General features: G+C 40.9%; 1 protein-coding gene across 12 annotated transcripts in view; it reads left to right on the top strand.

Moving 5' to 3' along the window:
* ptk2aa (protein tyrosine kinase 2aa) overlaps nt 1-22,223 on the top strand; it is an 85,576-nt gene that overhangs the window by 17,027 nt on the left and 46,326 nt on the right. For 4 of the 12 annotated variants that reach the window (XM_058378371.1, XM_058378374.1, XM_058378376.1 and 1 more), the window contains exons 1-2: nt 12,971-13,442; nt 21,027-21,262. In XM_058378371.1, the coding sequence (XP_058234354.1) occupies nt 13,349-13,442; nt 21,027-21,262 (330 nt within the window). In that variant the 5' untranslated portion in view covers nt 12,971-13,348. Of the gene's footprint in view, nt 1-199; nt 456-8,334; nt 8,362-12,969; nt 13,443-21,026; nt 21,263-22,223 lie in introns of those variants that run through there. The other 8 variants (XM_058378368.1, XM_058378370.1, XM_058378369.1 and 5 more) reach the window with 6 other exon arrangements.

Consider the following 22,223-nt stretch of genomic DNA (forward strand, 5'->3'; position numbering starts at 1 on the left):
TTCTGTGTATTCTCCTCCCTCCCTTCTTTTTGCTCTTCCCCTTCTTTTTTTTCCTCCTCCCCCCTCTGCTACTGAATGAGACAGCCGAGCCTCCCCCTACTCCCCCCCACCCGGCCGCCTCCTCCTCCTCCTCCTCCCCTGCCGTTTTCTCCCCCTTTTCCCGGCTGTTCATTTGCCGCACAAACCCAACACACACACACTCTCCATTACCCACACGTCCATCTGCGAACCGGAGGCTTTTCTGCATGGCGGGATTTTGCTGTTTTTGTAGTGTGAAGGCGTGTGGAATATAAAGACCGAGTGCAGAAACGTGGATCCTGTGCATGTGTGTGCATGTGTGTGTGTGTGTGTGTGTGTGTGTGTGTAGAAGTGCAGATTGGAGGAAGAGTGTAATACCGAGAGCTGGATCTCTAAGCGGTTGAGTTCTCATCTTTTAATGGAAGGACTATATCACGGTAAGCGTTTTTCCCCTCCCGCTCTGCACTGTATTGTATGGACAGATCCGAATGTAGGTGAAAGTGTGACAGTTGCTGTACTGTGTGTGTGTGTGTGTGTGTGTGTGTGTGTGTGTGTGTCTGTATTTTGAAGGAGAGAGAATGAGTGGGTCTCGTACACATACTTTTTAAACATAAAGGTGATCCTGTGTGCATTTTAAACCCCTTTTCAGCTCAGCTTTTCAGCACTATTTGATTCGTCACTGCAGTCGTGTAAATGTGGAAAACTCTAGACTCCTTTTTTTTTTCCTCCCATTTCATCCATCCATCTGTCCTCCTTTGGCTTGGCGCCATCGAGTGTGTAACATCTACTTTGCTGAAGTGGCGATTGCATCATTACAACCTCAGTAAATAGTAGAGTGTCATCGTGACCGATAGCCTCTCTCATTTCTTAAGCATTAACCTGAGTGGACCATGCGAGTCACGGGCATCCTTCTCTGTACTGGTTAATGTTTAACACTGCTTTTATTGTTTTGCTCTCTTTGACATTTTGATCGAGAGTCATCTTCATCACAAAACAAATGGGCTTTTTGCTGTTTGCGTTGCAGCAGAAGTGGCTTTCAATAGGATTGTAGGTACAAGACAGTCTTAAGCATAAGGTAAGCGTGACTGCAAAATACAGCCACTGAAAAGATAATATTATGCAAGGAAGTATGAAATTCTGTCAGTAAACAGCTATTTGTTGCAAAGACTTCACACTGATGCTGTTTGTGAGTAATGCCAGTAAGGTATACACTGTAATCATAAAAATACAAGGAGTCATGCGATGTGTCGGGATCGGAGACTCTCGGAGATTATCATAGACATCCTACACATGAACGGGACCCTTGTCTCAAGTTGTACATGTCGCAGTTATACCTGTGATGATTATTAACAGAAGCTTGAGGAGAGTTGATTCAGTGAATTCAGTTTTGGATCAGATACTCCGCTCTGATATCATTATCATATCAAACATTGATGCTTACGTGGTGTGCGTCCAGAGCCAGCTTTAGTTGCTTGGTGGACAGGTATTTCTGAGTGGTTGTTTATCAGCAGGGTGCAGATTTTCTCAGGTTTATGAACATTTGATATGTATTTTTGAGAGTAACTTGCATGAATAGTTTCATTCATTTCCAGGTAAAGTGATGCACCTTGATACTCTTACTGTTGCTTGTTATTGCTTCCTGCTCATTACACTTTTGAGTCCAAGTACATTACACTTTTTGACACACATTCGTGAGTGCAAATTTATGTACAGTTTAACTTGATGTGGAAATTCACATTTTGGAAATTCACATCTATCTAAGGAGTGTTGGAGTTCTGCATGTCAAATCAGGTAAATGTAGGGTCGTTTCTTTACTCTTCAGGTTTTGTGAAAACTATTGTAAGGTCACTGAGCCACCAAAGCACATGACCTTCACTTCTACTTGTCTGGAACGTCTGTCCGTCAGTCTATTGTCAGTAAGCGTCCTGTGTCGTTCATGATCAAGGTGAATCTCAGAGAGCACTGGGCACAAGGCAGGAATACACTCTGGAAAAGGGTGACCTTCCATTCTGTAGCAGGCTAGCTAATGCATTTCTAATTTGTTTACCTATGCTGCATGCTGTATGAATCCGTGTGTATGTGTGTTTTAGGAGCCTATAGGCCAGTAGGGTCGAGTGGGAATCGGGCCTCTTGAATGAGGCACACTTCTACCCCCACACCATCCACCCCCATTTCTGCCCTCAAGGACTGGAATCAAAGAGAGACTCAAAAGCAAAAAGAGAGGGAGGTGTGTGTGTGTGTGTCAAAAATCCATAATGAAAATTTACTCGTTCTGATGAGTTAAATGTATTGTGTTCCAGCATGATGAGAAGGTTGTTGATGTTAATTTTTAAGCATTGTTTCGTCAGATGTATTCTAACATTCCTCTGGGACATACCCTGAGGCACTGTTTGTGTTGTATATTAGTTAAGCACAGCTGGTGCAGCAGAATGACTGTATAATGTGTCGTCTTTATAACAAAAGATCAATAGTTGTGGTGTAAAATTGCTGTGATTTCTCATCACCTAAACCTCAACTAAAACAGGACTGGAGTGAGAGGAACAAATCAGTCACATAATTTGGGCAGACATTCTGCTGTAGACAGCAATGTCCTATTTCAGGCAATGTCACAGTAATATCATTTAATTCAATACCCCAGATATTGTTATGATATGAAATGGAGCAGCTGCTGATCTGTGCTGTTTGAAGGATGCCGTCTCTTCACTTCCTTCCATTTCCTGTGGCTCGGTACACAGCCGCAAAGCTGCTGGCCTTGGATACCTGACCTTGTCAGAGCTCTGGTGGTTCAGCACTTTTCTGTGGTCAGGGATCTTGGGAACTCGAGTCCTGCTTCTTCTTCTTCGAGAGAGAGACGGAGAGATGGATGGCACGGAGGTTGTAATTTACAGAGCAGTTCAGTGCTGTGGTCATAGTTCAGTCAGCCAGATGCTGTGCTCTGAGCTGTAACATTTAAGCTGTCTTTCTCACATGCTCTCTTTTTTTATTTATTTATTTATTTTTGGTAGCACCAGTATGGCAAACATCAGTCTATCACAGAGCGCACCTACCATCATTAACACTTTAGGGCAATTCAGTTTACCCAGTTCACCTAGCGGTGTGTTTTTGGTAGGAGAACGGAACCCGGAGAATGTGAGACCATGCACAGAAATTCATAGAGTGTAACCCGAGCTCAGGATAATTGTAGGGTGGCAACGCTATCTGCTACGCTACCTGCTACAGCACCCTGATGCCCTAAATGTTTCTTATAGCATGACACGCTTGGCTAACAGGTCTGGACAGGCCACCACATGGCTTGGAGGCCACCACATGGCATAAACATGCCCAGTGTCCGACATTTGAAAAATTGACATGAGCAAAGGTGTGTAAATAAATACTGACTAAACTGAAGAAAAAATGGGATATGGCTGCATCAAAAGAGAAGTGTGAGTATAATAATTGAAAAGAAATCATAATTTAAAAAGCCCAACAGGTTTCAGAAAGACGTAAGTAACTTAATTCCTGAATACAGATGACCAGCATCTAGTAGCTTCTAGTGGCATTGATTGCACCTTCAGCTTCTCTAGCGTTCCGTTAGCATATCCTGGTAGGCACATAGTAATTTTTAGAGGTATGAATTGTTATAGAGGGTGAATCTGATGATTAGTAGGCTACAACCTACAGACACACAGGAGCCTGCTGTATCAGAGCTCAGTCCTGTGGTATCCCTACAATTCCACATGGTGTTCTTCTACAGCAGTGCTAGTCTGGGTGGGAGGAGGGGAATTCCGGTGTCTCAATATTCCCCAGCACACATTTTGTTGTAGTGGGTGAGAGGAAAAGGGCAAAGGAAGGGAAAGGGAGGAAAACGGTCTGGATGAAAGGCTGATGAAATCACTGACGGCGTGCTTCATGCGTCCGCCCGCTCTTCTTCTGCTCTCCTGTGAGCCTGTGTAATTACTCAGATCTGTAATTGCCGGGTTGTACACGCTCTCACAAAGTAGGAGACTGTCTTCAAGCAACAAAGCCTCTCGATGTCTCCAAATGCGAAAGGAGAATCAATCATGGCTGCTTAAATTGCACTGAGCTATCCGGTCTTCGCTCTTTCAGGCCAACAGCATGCCGCTGGACAGTAATGACGGCTCTAAATGACCGTCCTACAGTTCTCACTTTTTCATCTGCAATAAAAACATCCCTCACCCCGAATAATGTAAAAATAATAACCATAAAGGGTTGTACAAGATGTATCAGTCATTCAGCGTCTAATACACAAAGCCCAGAAATATTATCTTAGATCACAATTAACCTAAATTGAATCTGTTTACAATTCAGTTTCTGAGATTCAATATTGTTTAGTATCGTATGATTGCTAGTAAGACCAGCTGTGTAAATCTTTGAGATGAAATCGAATGGGTTCAATTCAGGATGAATTGCCTCTGAATTTGATTCTGAAATGAATCTGTAATCAAGCTTGAATGAAATGAATTTGTAATCACCAGGGATCCAAAAGGAATAAAGAGAATAAAATGGCCTGGAGAAATACGTCCTGGTTTAGTTCTCTGGTTAATCGTGTTATGGTTATACAGAACATGTTAAGCAGCATACCTAAGAGACACATGAGGGAGAAATGATTAGCCTTCTGAAGGTCACAGAAAATAGTGCAGCTCAAACCAGATCCTTCATAATGAAAGATGTAAAAGAAGCTGTGGTCAGAGAGAAAGCTGCTGCTGACGGTGTGCAGTGTGTTAAAATGACACTTATCAAAAATATCACACAGCACCCTTTGAAAGAGCAGGTGGGTGAATATATATCTGAGCTAGAAATAAGCCCAAGCGATTGAAACTGTTAATATGCGGAGACACTAAGTTAAGAATTGTGTTGTTTTCTGTACTGTTGTTTAGTTTTTTAATTATTTAGTTTTTGCTTCAGCAAACTTGAGCTGGCATATTGGCATCGTTGTTATGGCCATTGTTAAAAGCGCTATACAAATGAATTGAATTGAGATTCACTCCACAAATGCGTGCCTTTTTCCATCAAATCCCTCGAACCCTTTTTGTTTATTTTTTTGTTTTGAACATCTGGCTAAACGCAGAGCATGAGATCATGTGTCCTTAGAATGTGTAAATATTGTGAATTAACTAGTATATAGCAAAGCTTTTTTGATGATGGATAATTTTTATAGTAGGTGGAAATGTTATTTTAAAAGTGGGTATATTGGCGAGAAGCATCTGGGGGTGGGGGAGACTAATGTTAAATTGTGCCTCAAGACACCCTTATTGACTGTTATTGCAGTTTGGGGCTTTGTATAAAAATGTAAATGTTTTTTGTGAGGTGACTTAATATTCCCTCCAGTAGTGTAAGGGGAATAATGCAATATAATTTACATACATAGCCTTTCATATATTATATGTTTTTATGTTAATATATTTGAATTATGACTCTGTCCAGATGCCCATTATTAAGGCCACTTCTAAAACCTAAGTGGACATTTTTCCTGCTCACCCAGTCTCTTGTAGTATTACATCCCTGCTACATCACTGGACTTGATATTTTTTTAATATATATTTTTCCCTTTTTTCTGTTTGCCTTGCTTTCAGAGGATTAAACATGAGTCTTGCTGCATATGAAGAGTCGTTTAAAGATTTGTCAGCTAAACACTTTCCTGCTTTTGCGTGTCTCTGGGATAAGTGCATCAAGTTATTTGGCACAGATCCTCAGACTGGCAGCAGTTTTCTTCTCTAGAGTCAGTGCTGAGTCTGAAAACCCCGTCAGCGAAGACAAAGCCACGCTTGTATTCACCCAGCTTAGCTAAACATCCAAGCTCACAAGCTGTATATCTTCTCTGCGGACTGGAATGAAGGTAATGGCTGAAGAAGTGAAAAATATAAGAAGGGTCTCTTGCTGACAGATTGTGAAGCAGCTGTTTGGACTGCATCCAGTCTGACAGATTTCTGGGAGGCAAACAGAAGTGTGGGGTGTTGATCTGACCCGGAGTGAGCATCCTCGTTTTCACCGATTGATGTATTTGCCAATCTGGGTTAAAGGGGTCAGGGTTCGTACTTGGAGAGTGGTGATCAGTCTATTAAATATCACGCCATGCTTGTGCAGCAGGAGACCACAGCAAATGCCAAGAGGTAATGGAAGTTTATTAAGGAAAGCAATCCTGAGGGTCAAAGACCTTCAGGACATAATAGTTAGGCTAATCTTGTGAGCTCTGGACACTGTCAGTGCACATGGTATACACCTGCTTTCAAATGGTTCAGACGACTGGCTAAATATATTGATTATCTAGTGTCCTATGTGTAAAACATTAGGGACTCTATGTTGGTGAATAGAGAACTAGAGCGATGTTGAATTTGTTTATGGAATTTCATTATCATTTATTATCATGTCTTTGATATTTGGCATAAAATCCCCAGTTCAAACATCACTTGTTGCCAAATCACTACAATCCCAGCTTGTGTGTTTCCTACATGCATAAAACATGAATGGTTGCATTATTGCTTTATGGCATGCAGGGTGAACCTGAGGTTAAGCTTGGACATGAAACTGCCGTCCATTAGGCCTAAATAGCAGACCTCATAAAGAAGTCTGAGAGACAGTCTGCTCAATAAATAATTGAGGCACCATAATGTAAGTTCAGCCCCATTAATGAGGTTGAGTAGTGCTCTGTGTGTGATAGATAGCAGGTTTTAGGAAATGAGCCTGACAATCCCATCTGTAAAGAGTCCTGACCTGTCTCATGGAGCACACACACACCACTCTGCCTCCAAACAGTCGCCCTTTTCATAGCCTTCAACATGGCGGTGTGGACGGACGCAGTGGCTTCACCAAGCGGTCTTTTTCGTTCGTCATTCAGCTTTCCGATATGCTGTAATATTCTGTGCTCCTATTGATGTGGAAGTTAAATATAGAAACCTAAAGGCTTTTTTTAGTCGTGTCCCTCTGAGAGAACCCTGTGAAGATTCTGTGTAGAATGCTGCAACCTACTGTCTTTTGTTTCATTTAAAGGGTTCGAATAAAAGCCTTCAGGATACCAAGAAATAATTGGGTTGCATTTCCTTAAAGAAAATTACACAGTGCTTACAAGGATCAGCAAGCGATTGACAGAAGGTTAGATGGATGGATAGAAGAAAGGATGGGGTGAAAGGATAAAAGGATGGATGATGGGATAGAAGGATTGAGGACGAAAGTAGAAAATAAAGTGATGGGCAGAAAGTAAGAAGAAAGAGGTGAGGAATCCATTGTGGGGAAGGGCAGAAACAATGGGGAAAGAAAGATTAAATGCAGGAAAGAAAGATTAGACGATGAGATAAGGATAAAAGAAATGAAAAATAAAAGAAATGAATAGTGAGGATAAGAACAAAACAAAGGGACAGTATAAGCATGAGGGAGCAGCTTTCTGTTCGTTTCTCACTGAAATGTTTTAACTGTCTAGTACAGATGTGCTGCAGAGAATCTGACTATTCCGTCTATTTGCTGTTTCTTCATTACACACTCTAACGCACACTATAACATGTTTCACTGTGCGGTTTTAGAAGATGTAAATTGTTTTCTGCTGCTGGCGATAAACAAAGAGTCGAGAGTTGTTTGTTACTCTGGAAGAGGAATGACCCCTCCTTTTTTAATATGAATAACGTTCTACTAAGCGTTGACCCTCATTTAGATTTGTAGAGACGAGGGTCTTAGGTCTCCATCTTTACGAAAGTTTTACTAAAACGAAAGGATTAAAGAAAGAAAGATTCATGACAGTTAAATGTAACGGGATTAGAGAACGAAACTGAATTTGTGCATCTGTATTCGTTATTATAGTCTCCTACATTTATACACTTCTCTGTCATACCTACACAGATTGGCGTTTAGTTTGTGGCTGATTGTTGTTGGGGCTTTTTTGTGTAACCTGAGTCCTGTGCACAAGCCCCCCCCCCTCCCCCCTCCTGTCCTTGTAGCTCAGGCACTTCCTGAATAGTTTAAAAACAAAGTTGCTAAGCCACAGTGACATTAGATAGCCACAATTGGCAGCCATTCGCATCCATTCATTTAACCTGAAACCTGTGCAGATTTAATATTCACAAGCTGCGTGTATATATACATCATTTACTGTGCATTTAGCCTTGAAACTTAACTGTTAAGGGAAATTAGTAAGTGTGTCCCGGATTTGTGAGTGTGAGCGCAGGCAGGGGGTGCTGTGTGTCCAGGCCAGTCTGGCTGCAGGCTTCCCCTGACAGATTAAAGGCTGACCCACAAAACCACATGCTACCGAATGTCTGTGCCAAATGTGCTAAAATGACTGTCTCACTCACACACTCCCTTTCTCTCTCTCTCTCTCTCTCTCTACAGATATTTCCAGAATTTCCTATTACACAGGTGAGTGGCTTCCCCCTCAAACCCCTCTCTCCCGACAGAGTTATCCCAGTGACATGCTGTTCTAATAGTCACCTCATCCCTGTGAAAATACACCACTGGCTATCAGGATTTATCAGGGGAAAAAAAAGCAGTGGACATTTTTATACATCATCCTATCCTGCACCGTCTTGTCCTGTACGACAGGATAATGTGCGGATATTGGATGATCATGGACGTCAAAAGCCATGAGCTCAAATCCTAATGATGCAATGGCAATTCGCTGCCCGGAGGCAAGGGTGCAAAATTGTATGCTTAAGAGGATGTGTGTTATGATGAAATGCAGCATGGACAGCAGTTTAAAAAGTCATCTGGCTTTAGTATCCAGTTTCTTTGCTATAAACCCAGATATTTGATGGACGCTTGATATTTTTCGTGCTGTTCAAAAGTCGGCGGTCCGTGTGAGTGTGACAGTAGCACGTGTAAATAGCATTAATATTTTATGCACCTCACGGGTTGTGCTGTTTCGGGAGGGAGAGTGTTTGAGCGGCGTTTTTGTCCTCCCCTGCCTGATTTATTATGCCGTGTATGATGTGCGATACAGTGCGACATTGTCAATCATGTGAGTGGCTCCAACAGGCTCCTGGAGAATATGTTGTTGTTTATGTTTTTGCCAGAAATGAGAATCTCTAACAAGAATACACATCTGCATATCGCTGTGGGCAAACAAACTCGCTATGCCTGTCTAAAGCCTCATTATAGCAGGAGATGTAATTTTTATGCTTTATATAGAGTCACTGAGAACAAATTTAAGAATGCGTGGAGAGCAGATAACATGTAAGAGTTCAGATAATATAGATTTTGTAATCAGTGGGATGTTACTCATCCGGATATTGACGAAAAATGGAATGGGAAAAATGTGGTGTTTAAAAAAAAAAAAAAATCTATACTTTGACTGCTATTTGTTTACAAAGCAATCAGTTAGAAATCAGTTCCTAAAATCCTTAATGAGCAAAAAATATTAAGGAAACACATTTCTGGATAAAGAAGAGTTTAGCTGTAGAAAACAAAAAAGAACGGCTGATATTAGAAATCTACCTCAAAACTATACACACATTTCCCATAACAGTAAATAGATTTTTAAGTGATATTTAACCCGTGAAAAAAGGAAAAACCTTCCTCACGGCAAGAAGCAATTTTTCACATTTCACTTCACTTCAGTCAGTTTCAGAGCATCTTATTTGTTCGACATACACGAAGCATTTTTGTCTTATTAGCTTCAATAGAGAGGCTGGTGAGGGAATGACTGTGTATAGCATGTATAAAGTGATAACAGAAGTTAACTTCTGGATGTTTCACGACATTAAACAGAAGAATAAATAGATGTGTTGGCAAACCGCTGTGGTATTATAAGAATAAAGCATTTCAGGACATGAAATTATGAATTATGTAGAAGATGATCATCTTCAGAGTAGTGATTCCACTTCACACCCCCGAGTCGTTGATTATTTTTCCACCACTTGTCGTTGAATTACTATTATTACTCCGTGCATGCATTCATTCTTTCAGAATTAATTTTCGACATTTTATGAAGAGGACTAGGACGCTCTCTCTTTCTGAATCGAGTCTAATGAAGTGTTATTACTCTTGATCTAGAGCTCATAGCCCGCTGTAATTACTCCGAGTTGCCACCTTTAATGAAAGCGCCCTATAGAATCCATACACAGCTAAGCAATTAGTCTTCCCAGTCCCACTGAGGTATGTTTAGACGAATGTGCTTCCTGTTTACTTGTTTACTTGCCTTATTTTTTTTTTTTTTATGTTCAGGATTCAGCTTTATTCTGAACTGCACAGTCATTAGTGTTGTGCTGGCTGTATACACAGCAGTACTTCACTGATTAGGTCGACTAACGTGCAACCGGGCAGCACTGATCCTAGATCAGCATTCATTTTCTGATTTTCTTAAAAATGGTGGGCATTCGTTAATATACAGGGATCCTTTATGCTTGATAATCATGGTGTAGCACCCCTGAGAAAATCAGGAAATGAAAACTGAGCTAGCATCAGTTGTGTATGCTAATCCTGCCACAGCACACCTAAGATAATTTGGAGTGCCAATCAATTCTGTGCACTAATCACAGGCAATGATTGGCATGCCAGAGTGATCCTTGATCAGCATTTTAGTCATTCATTCTCTGACATTAATAACTATGCAGAAACGATTCTAGGTCAGCATTCATATGCTGAGATTGTTTAGAGTACCTTGATCAGTATTCAGAACTGATCCTAAACCTGCATTCATTTTCTGTGCTTCATACCAGTGGCCAGACACCAGTATGCAGAGCTGATCATTTCCTGCTTTTGTCAGGAGGGAGAGTTCGTTATCAAGTAGACCCTAGAGCCCTTACCTATTCGAAGCTCCAATAAAGAACCTTATCGGCTTTGCAAGCAAGACATCGGCTGAAAGGTTTTGTTTTTATATCATCATGTCGGATCTTTGTAACATTTTAAACCTGATGCCTTAATGTGGTACATGTCCTTTAGATGTACATTCAACAGGTCTGGCATTATGGTTTATTATGGTTTCACAGCCCGGCTCCATTTATCTCAGACTACTCACAATTAATCTGGGTCAAGAAATGGAGATCCTTGAATTTCGAGAGAGTCTTGAAAAAAGTGCTCTGCATTGTGAAGTTAAAGAAATATCCATTTAAACCTAGTAGAGTAAATGCTATGTGCTCCAGCAGAGTTGACTTGGAGCTGTCAGAGAGGAAAAGGATGAGGAAGAGGAAGTGAAAGAGCAGGTTGTAAGTGCTAAAGGAAGGGACATCTGGTCATGTCAGTTATACCACCGAAAGCCAGGGACATCATCTTAAAATTTGACATTGTCCATTTGCAGGCACTTCCGTTAGATTTACTTGTTATCCACTCTAATGCTATACACCATATGTTCTGTCTTTCTGTTGTCCATCTTTGTCTTGACAATATATGGCCACTATTTGAATAGTACTTCACATCCCTTGGGTTTGCTGTCACAATAGGGACACTGACAGCCCACTTTTCTAATGAGCCAGCTCCAGCTGTGGCAATAACACCTTCTGCTCGCAGATTTATTTGTTGACTCCATGCAGCACGTTTCGGCAGCGCCAATCTGCTGTGTGTTTAGCGTTGGCTCTGGTGATGGAAATATGACCGTTCCTGAGAAAGGCCTTTGTGTGTGTGCACGCGTGTGAAGAAGAGAGTGGGCCGGACATGAGGGGGTTTGTATAAGGAAGGGGAGGCCACCTCTCTTGTCTTTATCCTTTTCCTTTTTTGTGTTAAGCCTTTGTGTGAGAGATCCGTACCCCACTGTTAATGTGAATGGCTGTTCTGGGGAAAAACTATCGACTTCCTCGTCCTCCTCTTGCTGATACTGTGGACTGATATTGGGGCTGCTGCTTCTCCGCATCACCCTTTGATTCAGAAGCACTCCTGAGAATAAAGTGGAAATTGTTGAAGAGAAAATGGTTAGTTTGAGTGCTCAGTAGTCTGAGACACGGCTCAGTGTGTGGTAACAGAAGGTTTATGTAGATTCCAGGCTGAAATGCAGCCAGTCTGGTATTTCCGTCATTTCGCAGGAATAGTCGTGTCAGACTCTGTGAATGGCTTGGCTTAATGCTATCTCTGCTTTCCAGGAATGCAGGGCTGAAACATGCTCCTGGCTTTTCTGTGTGTCTCTTGAATGGATGTCAAACACAGGGAGATCCCCTGCTGATAAGCACCGAGATCCGCTTTATACCGAATTCCACCCCCTCTGCTTCCCACTCTCTGGACCTCTAATGCTGGAGTCTGGGGGATTGAGTAGAGACACAAACACACACACACCCTAACTCTCTTCTCACTTATCATATATTTACTAGAGTTGTTATTGTGCTTTTGTTAACGCCTACACTAGGGATGCGTGAATTTTATATCACGACATTTTTAACAGTTTTTCTGTCATTTGTGGTCCTCATTTGAAGGAACTCTCAACATTTACAATGTTTACAAAAAACTTTGCAGTAATTAACGTTTGACTGCAAATAGGTTGCCTTTGTCATCTTGAACAAATGAGATAGAAACTGTTGGTTGACAGATGTATACCGCTGTCTCCAAAATTCCTACACCGCCTTAATCACTGCTTAGTGACCACAAATCAATCATTGCTAAATGTTGTGGGAATTGTATTCATTTTTGGATGATGTGGGAATGAAAGATGTTCCTGAGTTGAACGTAGGCTGCTTCTTATTGCTTCAGGTTACAGTCAGATGCCTTTGTTCATTGTTAATGATAGGAGGTGGCCTGCATCAGAGCAGGTTGTGAGTAAGGGCGCTTGGGTGACAATATAGGGTTATGTTAGCACCTGCATTTTACATGGTCTTTGTAAACTTATCCAAGGAAGTAGAGGAGTGTGTGTTGGGCATGATGCCATACTGGTCAGAGAGAGGCAGATGCAGGGTCAGGCTGATTTGTGGCCTGGATCGCTTTGGTAAACAGCCGTGGGACGGACTGACTGGGGAATGAGAGGGAGATTTGCATATTAATGAGCTTTGGTTGAGCTCCTTTGACCCCTCCTTTCTCTCTCTCCTCCTTTCTTGGCAGTTGCCACAGAGAAGCTGTGGAATACACACAGGCTTGGGTCTATATTTCTCTCTTTCTTAGCAGCACAAGACATCAGAAGATATACTCTCTCTCTCTCTCTCTCTCTCTGTTGTGCTTTTCTTGTCTCTGTGATTCAAGGCTGCAGTTTCTAAACCGACTTTTAACTAAGCTCACCATGGCCTTTTGCTTTGGTTAAGGGTCACTTCATAGGACTGGACTCTGGCAGCCAAGTTGGCTTTAGTATCCAGTGGCAAACCAAATTGGATTGGAAGATCGGCTACACCCAGGACCAGAATCTGGTTGTATTTTCCTTGCTGGATTTGTATTCTCTGTAAGCAGCAGTTGCGTATAACTGGATTCGGGGAACGCTGGAGCTGGGCCCTAGGTTCCTATGCAGGTGTATACAACCCACGGCTGCTGGCCAGCCGCTCGCATGCGGGTAGAGATGAACCACTGCATTCCCTTCCCGATGTGCCTGGCTGGAGGTAGTCATCTTCCTGCCTCTTCATATATGCTCTTTTGTTCTTTGCTGTCTAAATCTTCAGCTCTTGCTCTTTTGCTCTGCTGACTTTGGTCTGTATTAAATTTGACAATTAGCAGGTTATTATATGCATATATTATGTGTGTGTTAAAAATTAATATCCGATGATGGTTAACCTGTTGCTCAGCTGAATTTTTCGTTGGTAATTAGAGTAGAGGTGAAGCAGACAGAGTTGAAACATTTTGATAGCCATCAGCCCCTCAGCCATCAGGCTTTTTCATGTGTGCTGCCTTTTGATTGCTGTGATAAGCAGTGGCTTGGGGTTAACATTTTGACCTGAATACTGTTGATGTATTGAATTAAAGGGTTTTGAGCTCCTGTAATTAAGGAAATCTGGTAATTAACTAAGGTCCAGTGCCAAAACAAATATTAGCATTGAGTCTTAATTAACACTTGGCCCTTCCATAGAGTTTGTCAGATTTGTTAGTTAAACTAAGGGCTTGGAACTAGAGAGCTGTGTCATCTCTAGCAGTGATTTATCTTGTTTTCATAAGGATAAGTATGTGATTATTGTTGAACCTGGCTGATGTTTTTTTTTTTTTTTTTTTGCTCTAATGTACAGATAGAAAAATGATAAAATGGCTGTGTAATTTTACTGATTTGATACAAGCATTCTAGTTTTTAAAAAAATTAAAGAACAAACATGTTTTTCTTCTCTGGAAGAAACACAGCCGCAGATCATTATGCTGAAAAGCTTTGCAAAGCGTAGGGAAATTCGGTGTGTGCTCAGTGGTTCAGAGGTGGGTCACACAGACCCATAGACGTCACACTCACATTCGCTCGGTTTGTTTTTGTCTGTGCGCTAGCTTTGTGTCAGCAGCTGCCCCAGCACCCATCAATCACACCAACCCGATTCAGACTCCGTACCAAGCAGCTTCATCTGACACATATTCACTAATCAGATCTCCTTTTCCCTTAGCATGAATGCTGTAAAAGTGCAAGAATAATGAGCTTTAGTTTGTGTGAATCTTAATTTGATACTCCAGTCCCTCAATACATCCACAGTGAATCAAGAACATGGACATGTGGTAATGTCTGTAAAATAATGGAACCTGCTTAGTCACATATACATTACAGCACATTCTTTCTTCGGATATCCCATCCTTGGAGGTTGGGGTCAGAGCACAGGGTCAGCCATGATACAGCGCCCCTGGAGCAGAGAGGGTTAAGGGCCTTGCTCAAGGGCCCAACAGTGGCAACTTGGCGGTGCTGGGGCTTGAACCCCCGTTCTTCTAGTCAATGACCCAGAGCCTTAACCACTTGAGCCACCACCACCCGTTATCACTGTGACACTAGCCAATAGAATGTGTTTAATATAGCTGAAGAAATATTTATGAAATATGTATAATATGATTCTTCTGAGATCTTGTTTCTTTCAAATTGACGTTAAGCTGTAACAATAGCCGACATTACATAATGACCTCCGTAAACAAGCCCTTGACATCTTGATCCATTTGCAATGAATCAGAATTTTTTTCCAATATCTTTTAATGTTGATGATTCAGAATTCACAAACGGTCTCTTTTATAGTTTCCCAGTAGATAGAAATGCTGCATTGTTTTGGTTTGCTTGTTGTAAATGATATAAAACATGTCATGTATTAAAACTACAGTTCATGTGTTACTCAATTGTGCGAAACCTCCATTTATATCGGTAAAATATTACTGATATCTGTTGTTTCTGACAATGTTCCTCAGGTCCTGATATGCTTAACAGTAATATGGGTAGGCGAGATGACAAAGCTACAGAATCATGATACTTGACATCATTTTACGATGCTTCTTTTCCTGTTTGAATTAGAAATTCAAGCAAAATAGTTGGGCCATATTAAACAAAGACAAATGTTCTGTGTCTTTTTTTTTTTTTTTTTTTTTTTTTTAAAGCATTTATAAAAGTCCGATGCTAGGAAATTTTAACACCCTGATCCAGCCACAATGATTTGTGCGTCTCGGTTTACAGACTCGCATAATTTAGTGTTTATGTCATGAGTAATTATACCATGGCAAGCGTTTACATTTCGAGTCTAATTTCTCAGAAGGTTTTTCCTTGACCTGTTCATTAGGGACCTAAATCTACCTCCAGGTTTCTGGAAAGCTGCTTTATGATGATGGCCAGGGATAAAAGCACTATACAATCTACTTTTGCCCGTAGCCTACTGTCTTTCATTTTGGTTATTGGCCGGATTATTAGGCTGCAGGCAAACGTAGGATCTGTTGAGGCGATTAGTATTAGCAACACCTTGCTCATTTGTTATTCCATCAGAAACGGTCCTTGAGGGACGAGCTCTTTAGTCTCAGTAGAATTTTTCGGGCATTTATTAATATTTAAGCAGCATCCTGCTGTTAGCGGGCAGCTATGGACCTGTTTGAAGGTCTGGCTGGAGGACGTGTGTTGCTTGGAGATTTGCGAGAAGCGCTGACCCGAGACACCTTGTTGACAGATGAGTTCAGTCTGATCAAGCTGCGTATCAGCTAAAGCAGCTGTTCAGGCCAGTTTGTGCTGCTGTATGTTTAGTTCAGTATTAATTGTCATGTATGCTGTGTGTGTTGCATCAGATTTGCGCCTTAGTACTCCTGACTTTGTGTGTGTGTGCAGTGAGTTGTGCTCCTTTCACACCTATTTTATCTGCTCTACACACAAAGTAGCTCTGTTCTGTAGGTGATGGGTTTCTGTTGTGTACTAATGAGAGAATAGTCATGTTGTGTGTGCATATGTGTGTGTGTGTGTTGGGGTGGGTGTGGGTGATGTATGGTTGAAAATAGTTATTGCGATCTATTCATGGAAGAACATTTCATAACACAGATCGATCTCACAGATGAGTGCCAAGTCATGTGTGTTGAGGATACACTGAAATTATTATAGGATACTGAAGTTGTATTCCTAAATAGTAAGGGCCTGGTCCAAGTATTCATGATTCTTAGGTTGTAAATAATCCACTTTATAAGAAAAAGGGAAGAGAGGGAAGTGGAACAGTAAGATTAGAGGGTGAAGAGGTGAAGAAGGTACAAGAGTTGGGGTCAACAGTCCAGGGTAATGGAGAGTGCGGGAAAGAGGTAAAGAAGCGAGTGTAGGCAGGTTGGAATGGGTGGAGAAAGGTGTGAGAATCAAGGAGAAGGTGTACAAGACAGTGGTGAGACCGGCCATGCTGTATGGTTTAGAGGCAGTGTCACTGAGGAATTGACAGGAGTCAGAGCTGGAGGTAGCAGAGCTGAAGATGTTGAGGTTCTCTTTGGGAGTGACATGGTTGGACAGGATTAGGAACAAGTACATCAGAGGGACAGCTCATGTTGGACGTTTGGGGGGCAAAGTTAGGGAGGACAGATTAAGATGGTTTGGACATGTTCAGAGGAGGGAGAGTGAGTATATTGGTAGGAGAATGTTGGACATGGAGCTGCCACGCAGGAGGCAAAGAGGAAGTCCAAAGAGGAGGTATATGGATGGAATAAAGGAGGATATGACGCTAGTGGGTTTAAGTGTTGAGTATGCAGAAGATAGGGATAGGTGGAGAGCGATGATTCGCTGTGGCGACCCCTGAAGGGAAAAGCCGAAAGAAGTAGAATGATTATTCATTGCTTTATGGAGGACTCTACTTTTTTTTTTTTTTTTTTTTTTTTTTTTTTAAATGCGCTCTTGACATGACCTTAAGATGCCTGCCTATATGCATGATTATAATCTTATTACTGCATCAGACTACTGGCAAAAGATTTGAGCTCCTTTGTGTGTGTGCAGGTTTTAAATGTCATACTCCGAGCTTGATAATTGGCGTAAAGTGCTGAGCCTGGAGCCGGATGACTTCAGCGATGATAAAGGGCACTTCATCTGTCAAGACTTTTCCACTGTTCCGTCTTCCTGTTTGCTTCCTCTGATGGAACGGTCAGTGTCCATCCCCAGTAAATCCTTATCAGTGTACAGGACTCAGATCACAAGACTTCACTCCGACCACAGCCACTGCGGTTTCCTCCTGTCACAATATTCCCGTCTCTTTTCAGTCTTATACCGTTGCCGATGTTGCTACACGCTGGCAGGCTTTATTGTTCAGCTTCCTGCCTCACACTGCGAGTGTCTCGGATATTAATAACTCTCTTGTCTACTGTTATGGTTGTTTATCTTGCTTGTCATACCACTGGATCCGCCCGTATGGAGAAAGTGTTCCTGCAAATAAATCAAATGGGGTTTCATGTTAAACGGGGCTAGGATTTATGTTCCAGTGCGATTTAGGGGCTTTACATTGTTGTACTAGATCTGTTTAAATTGTCAGCTATTAACAACATGCATCCATTTTGGTCTCACTGTAATTTTATTTATTGTAAGATAGGATTTGTGATATTAAAAGAATTTATGATGAGGATTTGTTCATTCATAATTAATTATGGCTAAATTAAGTATTAATGTTATGGTTCAAATTTATACTACAGTACAAAGTGATGAGAAGATGGAGGGATTTTTATTTATTTTATTTTTGTATTTATTTACATACAATTTAGCCCACTCCACCCACCCCTATTTTTTGCATTTGAGTAATAAAAAATGCCTTTTAAGAGTTCTTAATGATGTTACAGTGATAGAAAGAGAAGGCTATTTTCAGTGGAGTTGAGTATGTTTTGTCTTTAAAACCAGGAAAAACGCTTCTGTGATACACTTGAGAACGGAGGTCTGTGGCTGCTTTAACTGAACTCTCATACAGACCGCAACACGTGTGGAAGCGATTCACGAACTTGTCTCTTCCTGTTTCAGTACAATGGTGAGAAAATTAATTGTGTGGTATGTAAGAGACATGATATTATCACAAGTGGAACAAAGAACTCATTTAAATACCACTAAAATTTTTTGCAGGAAAAGTGCACTATAATATACATTAATATAAAGTAAATTTTATTTACTTATTTATTTATTACATCAAATAGCGTGTTGTTATTGACCTGTGTTGATGATGCCAATCAGGCATAACATTATGAGCACTGAGAGATTATTATCTCCTCATCATGGCACCTGTTAGAGGGTGGGATATATTAGGCAGCAAGTGAATATTTTATCCTCAAAGTTGATGTGTTAGAAGCAGGAAAAATGGACAAGCGTAAGGATTTGAGCGAGTTTGATGAAGGGCCAAATTTTGACGGCTAGACCACTGGATCAGAGCATCTCCAAAACTGCAGCTCTTGTGGGGTGTTCCCGGTCTGCAGTGGTCAGTATCTATCAAAAGTAGTCCAAGGAAGGAACAGTGGTGACCCGGCGACAGGGTCATGGATGGCCAAGGGCTTATTGATGCACGTGGGGAGCTGAGGCTGGCCCGTGTGATCCGATCCAACAGAAGAGCTACTGTTGCTCAAATTGCTGAAGAATTGTTAATGCTGGTTCTGATAGAAAGGTGTCAGAATACACAGTGCAGGACGGGTCAGGGCTGATTTGGCAGCAAAAGGGTGACCAACATTGTGCTGTTATTTGAAAATATGGACTTTTTCTATTTAACAGCAAAATTTAAAAGGTGGTATTCCACATAAACTACATTGATTTGCCATCGACTTAAATTTTCAATAAATTGCACATCATTATGATGTTTTTTTTTTTTTTTTTTTTTTTTTTAAGTCTTTCTATCACCAGCCTCCCCTGATGTTAAAGAACAAAAAAACTTTTGAGAGAGCCTAGAAAGACTTTTTCAGGAAAATCATAAACGCAGGATATTTCTTCTGTACATGTTAAAAGAATCATCTTCTAACAGAAATCTTCACCATGTCAATGATTCTGCACTTTTCTGTGGTAAACATCACTTTTCTGCCCTAAAATTCCCTCCGAATAAGCTGTTGCTTGAACATTATTATATTAGAGCTTGTATTACGTATTAGAAATATGTTTGCCTTCTCGTGGTGGTATTAATAAAATAAACTTTTAATAAAAACACTGAAGGAATGCACCTACATCCTATTTTGCAGGAAATTTGAATAAATCTGTCATGATGAATGACTCCAAACAAGCTGAGAATCAGTTCTGTGTTTCGTCAGAAAATGAAGTCGTGATTGCATTACTGTGTTTTCTTCGTGGTCTTCAGGAAACCAGTCTTTTTCAGTTTGTGGTCGTCTTAACCAAAGCCAGGATGTAGTGGATAGTAATTCCAGCTTGGTCTTTATGTTGAGGTTGTGAAAGTTCGGTTATAGTCATATACCTGAAGGCCAGGTGCAGAATCCAGACATGAGTGCAGTCTGCTTCCATGAATATGGTAATGTGTCGGATACACAAGGTGTGTGTGTGTGTCTCCAGACGTGGATGCGGGGCATATTCCCTTTCTTCTCTTTTCTGTTCACACATGGCTATGTGTTTGTGTCTGCATATGTGAATAAAACAAAGATCATATCTCTTTTAAACTTGATTCATTCTATTTAAAGTTTTAACTGTAAAAGGATTTAAAGTTTCCGGTGAATTCTCTGGGTTTATTTTGATGTGCTTCTTGAATGTCTTCTGGCTGCGATGAACTGCAGAGGAACTGGGCCGATCATAACGGATATATATTTATATAGCTTTAACTTTTTTGTCTCATGCTGACCCTCTGTGCCGTCATGACGCACCGCACTGGCTTGTGTTTAGATGTACTTCCTCTGGTATGGAACATAATTTGTGCTCTAATAACCCTAGAAGATAAACAGGGTGTATTGGGTCTCAGATAATTGTCGTGAGTGTTTGTGTGTGTGTATGATGGGTGGTGTGGCTTTGCTGCCTCGTGGGAGAGCATTCCAACAAATGACATAAGATCAGAATCTTTCAGTGTACATTACTTTGTATATTATTACAGTCCAGATTAAGACCGGAGCTAAAGTGTCATTGTGTGATAAGAACTATATAAGCACAGTATAAGTAGAATCAGCCGTCTTTCCCATAGAGATATATGTAAGGTTTAATTATTATTATTTTTGTTCATACTCTGCTTTATAAAGTCCCACATAAGCTTGTGGTGTGTGTGTGTGTGTGTGTGTGTGTGTTGCCAGACTCTCATGCAGAGAAAATTAGAGTTTTGAGTGTTTTGTTTTTGTAGTGCAGCACTTTTTATATATTTATATAACTAAAATAAAGAATTCTGACAGCTTCATCACTATTTGCTAGCTGTTACTGGAAATATTTAACAAGAACCAGCAGTCCATGCACTAAACTTTTTTTAGTTAAAATGCATATAGTCAGACGTGGAACAATGCTGCAGTGTCATCTGCATGAATCTCTAGTTGATGAAACTGCTCATGGATGCTGGAGACTTCACTTTCAGTTATTATTCTTTTAGTATTTTTTATCCCGCTCTGAGATTGTGTCATGGATCTTGCCTTGAAAGGCATGTTGGAAAATTATTTTCCTACGTTGTTAAAGAAAAAAAAAAAATCCTGTTAACAAGCTGAACGTTAGATAAAGCAACAGTAACAAAGGGGGCAGGGCTTAGGGGCGTGTTAATTGAAATGCAAATTAGCGCATAGTTAGGCAAGGTCTAGTAAGGACATAATTAATAACCTTGTGGTAGTAATCATGCGTCGTTTTTTCTCTCTCTCCTGAACAGAATATGACAGACACCTAGCGTACAGTAAAGGCATGGCGACGGCGTACCTGGAGCCCAGCCTGAGCCACGGCATGGGCGGGGGGGGCAAGTCCCGTCTCAGCGGGGGAACAGAGCGTTCCGCCCCTGCTCCTGACCGTGTCCTCAAGGTCATCCACCACTTTGAGAGCAAGAGTGAGCACAGCGAGAACAGCACATGGTGCAGCAACATCCGTCACGGAGACGCCACCGACGTCCGGGTAAGAGAGAACACACTCTGCCTTTCACATCAGAGAGTCTCACATTGCCTTGCATGACTTTGCGATCACAATGGCAGCAAGACGATGTCACTAAACAAGCAGAAGTCGTTCATTTTTAACAAATGAATTATCTTTGTTTGTTTTGCTTTAAAGAACACCGTGTCTAAACCAGCTGGTGAGAATTGCTGATCTGTTATTGCCTTAAAGTGTTTACCCGAAATAGACTAGTGTTGGTTTTTCATCATAAATAGACAGCTGTGTGTGTTTTTGGTACATTGTGACTGAGTTTTCCTTCAGATTTTTGTTTTTAGTGGATAGGTCTGTAACTAACTGTAGTTCCTGCATATCTTAACACTTGCTAGGTGCTGCAAGGCAACCATCACAGCCAACATGATTTTGAGATAGGGATGCTTTATTAGTCACCGGTTTAGAGCAATCTAAATGACATGAGGCAAAAAAAAAAGGCAGTGTAATGCAGGGTTACCCCTTTAGACCCTACACTAAATATAAAGGGTATAGGGGAAACGCTGTGGAATACAGCAGAATAGTAAGAACAGACTGGAATGGAATAAAATTGAGTGGAATACAGTGAGATTTCATAGAATGATGTGGCACGCAGAGGAAAGATATAGAATATAATAGAATGGAATGAAATATGGAATTGATTAAAATAGAATAAAATAAAGTCCAATACATTGTAATACAGTAATCCCCCTCTATATCATGGTTCATTTATCACGGTCCCGGTATATCACAGATTTTTATTTGGACCATAAATTTTTTTTCCGCAGTATGTTGCGTTATCCGCAAACCTTATAGTGAACTGTTTTTATGTTGAAATAAGGTAATTTATTAATAATAATGTAATTATTAATTGAAAAAAAGTAAAATGATACATCAAATACTGTGCAGCGTAGCGTTGTTTAGGAAAGCGCGGTGCGAGGATGCTGAAAATCAAAAT

Source organism: Hemibagrus wyckioides, linkage group LG24, assembly GCF_019097595.1.
Source record: "Hemibagrus wyckioides isolate EC202008001 linkage group LG24, SWU_Hwy_1.0, whole genome shotgun sequence".
Lineage (NCBI taxonomy): Eukaryota > Metazoa > Chordata > Actinopteri > Siluriformes > Bagridae > Hemibagrus > Hemibagrus wyckioides.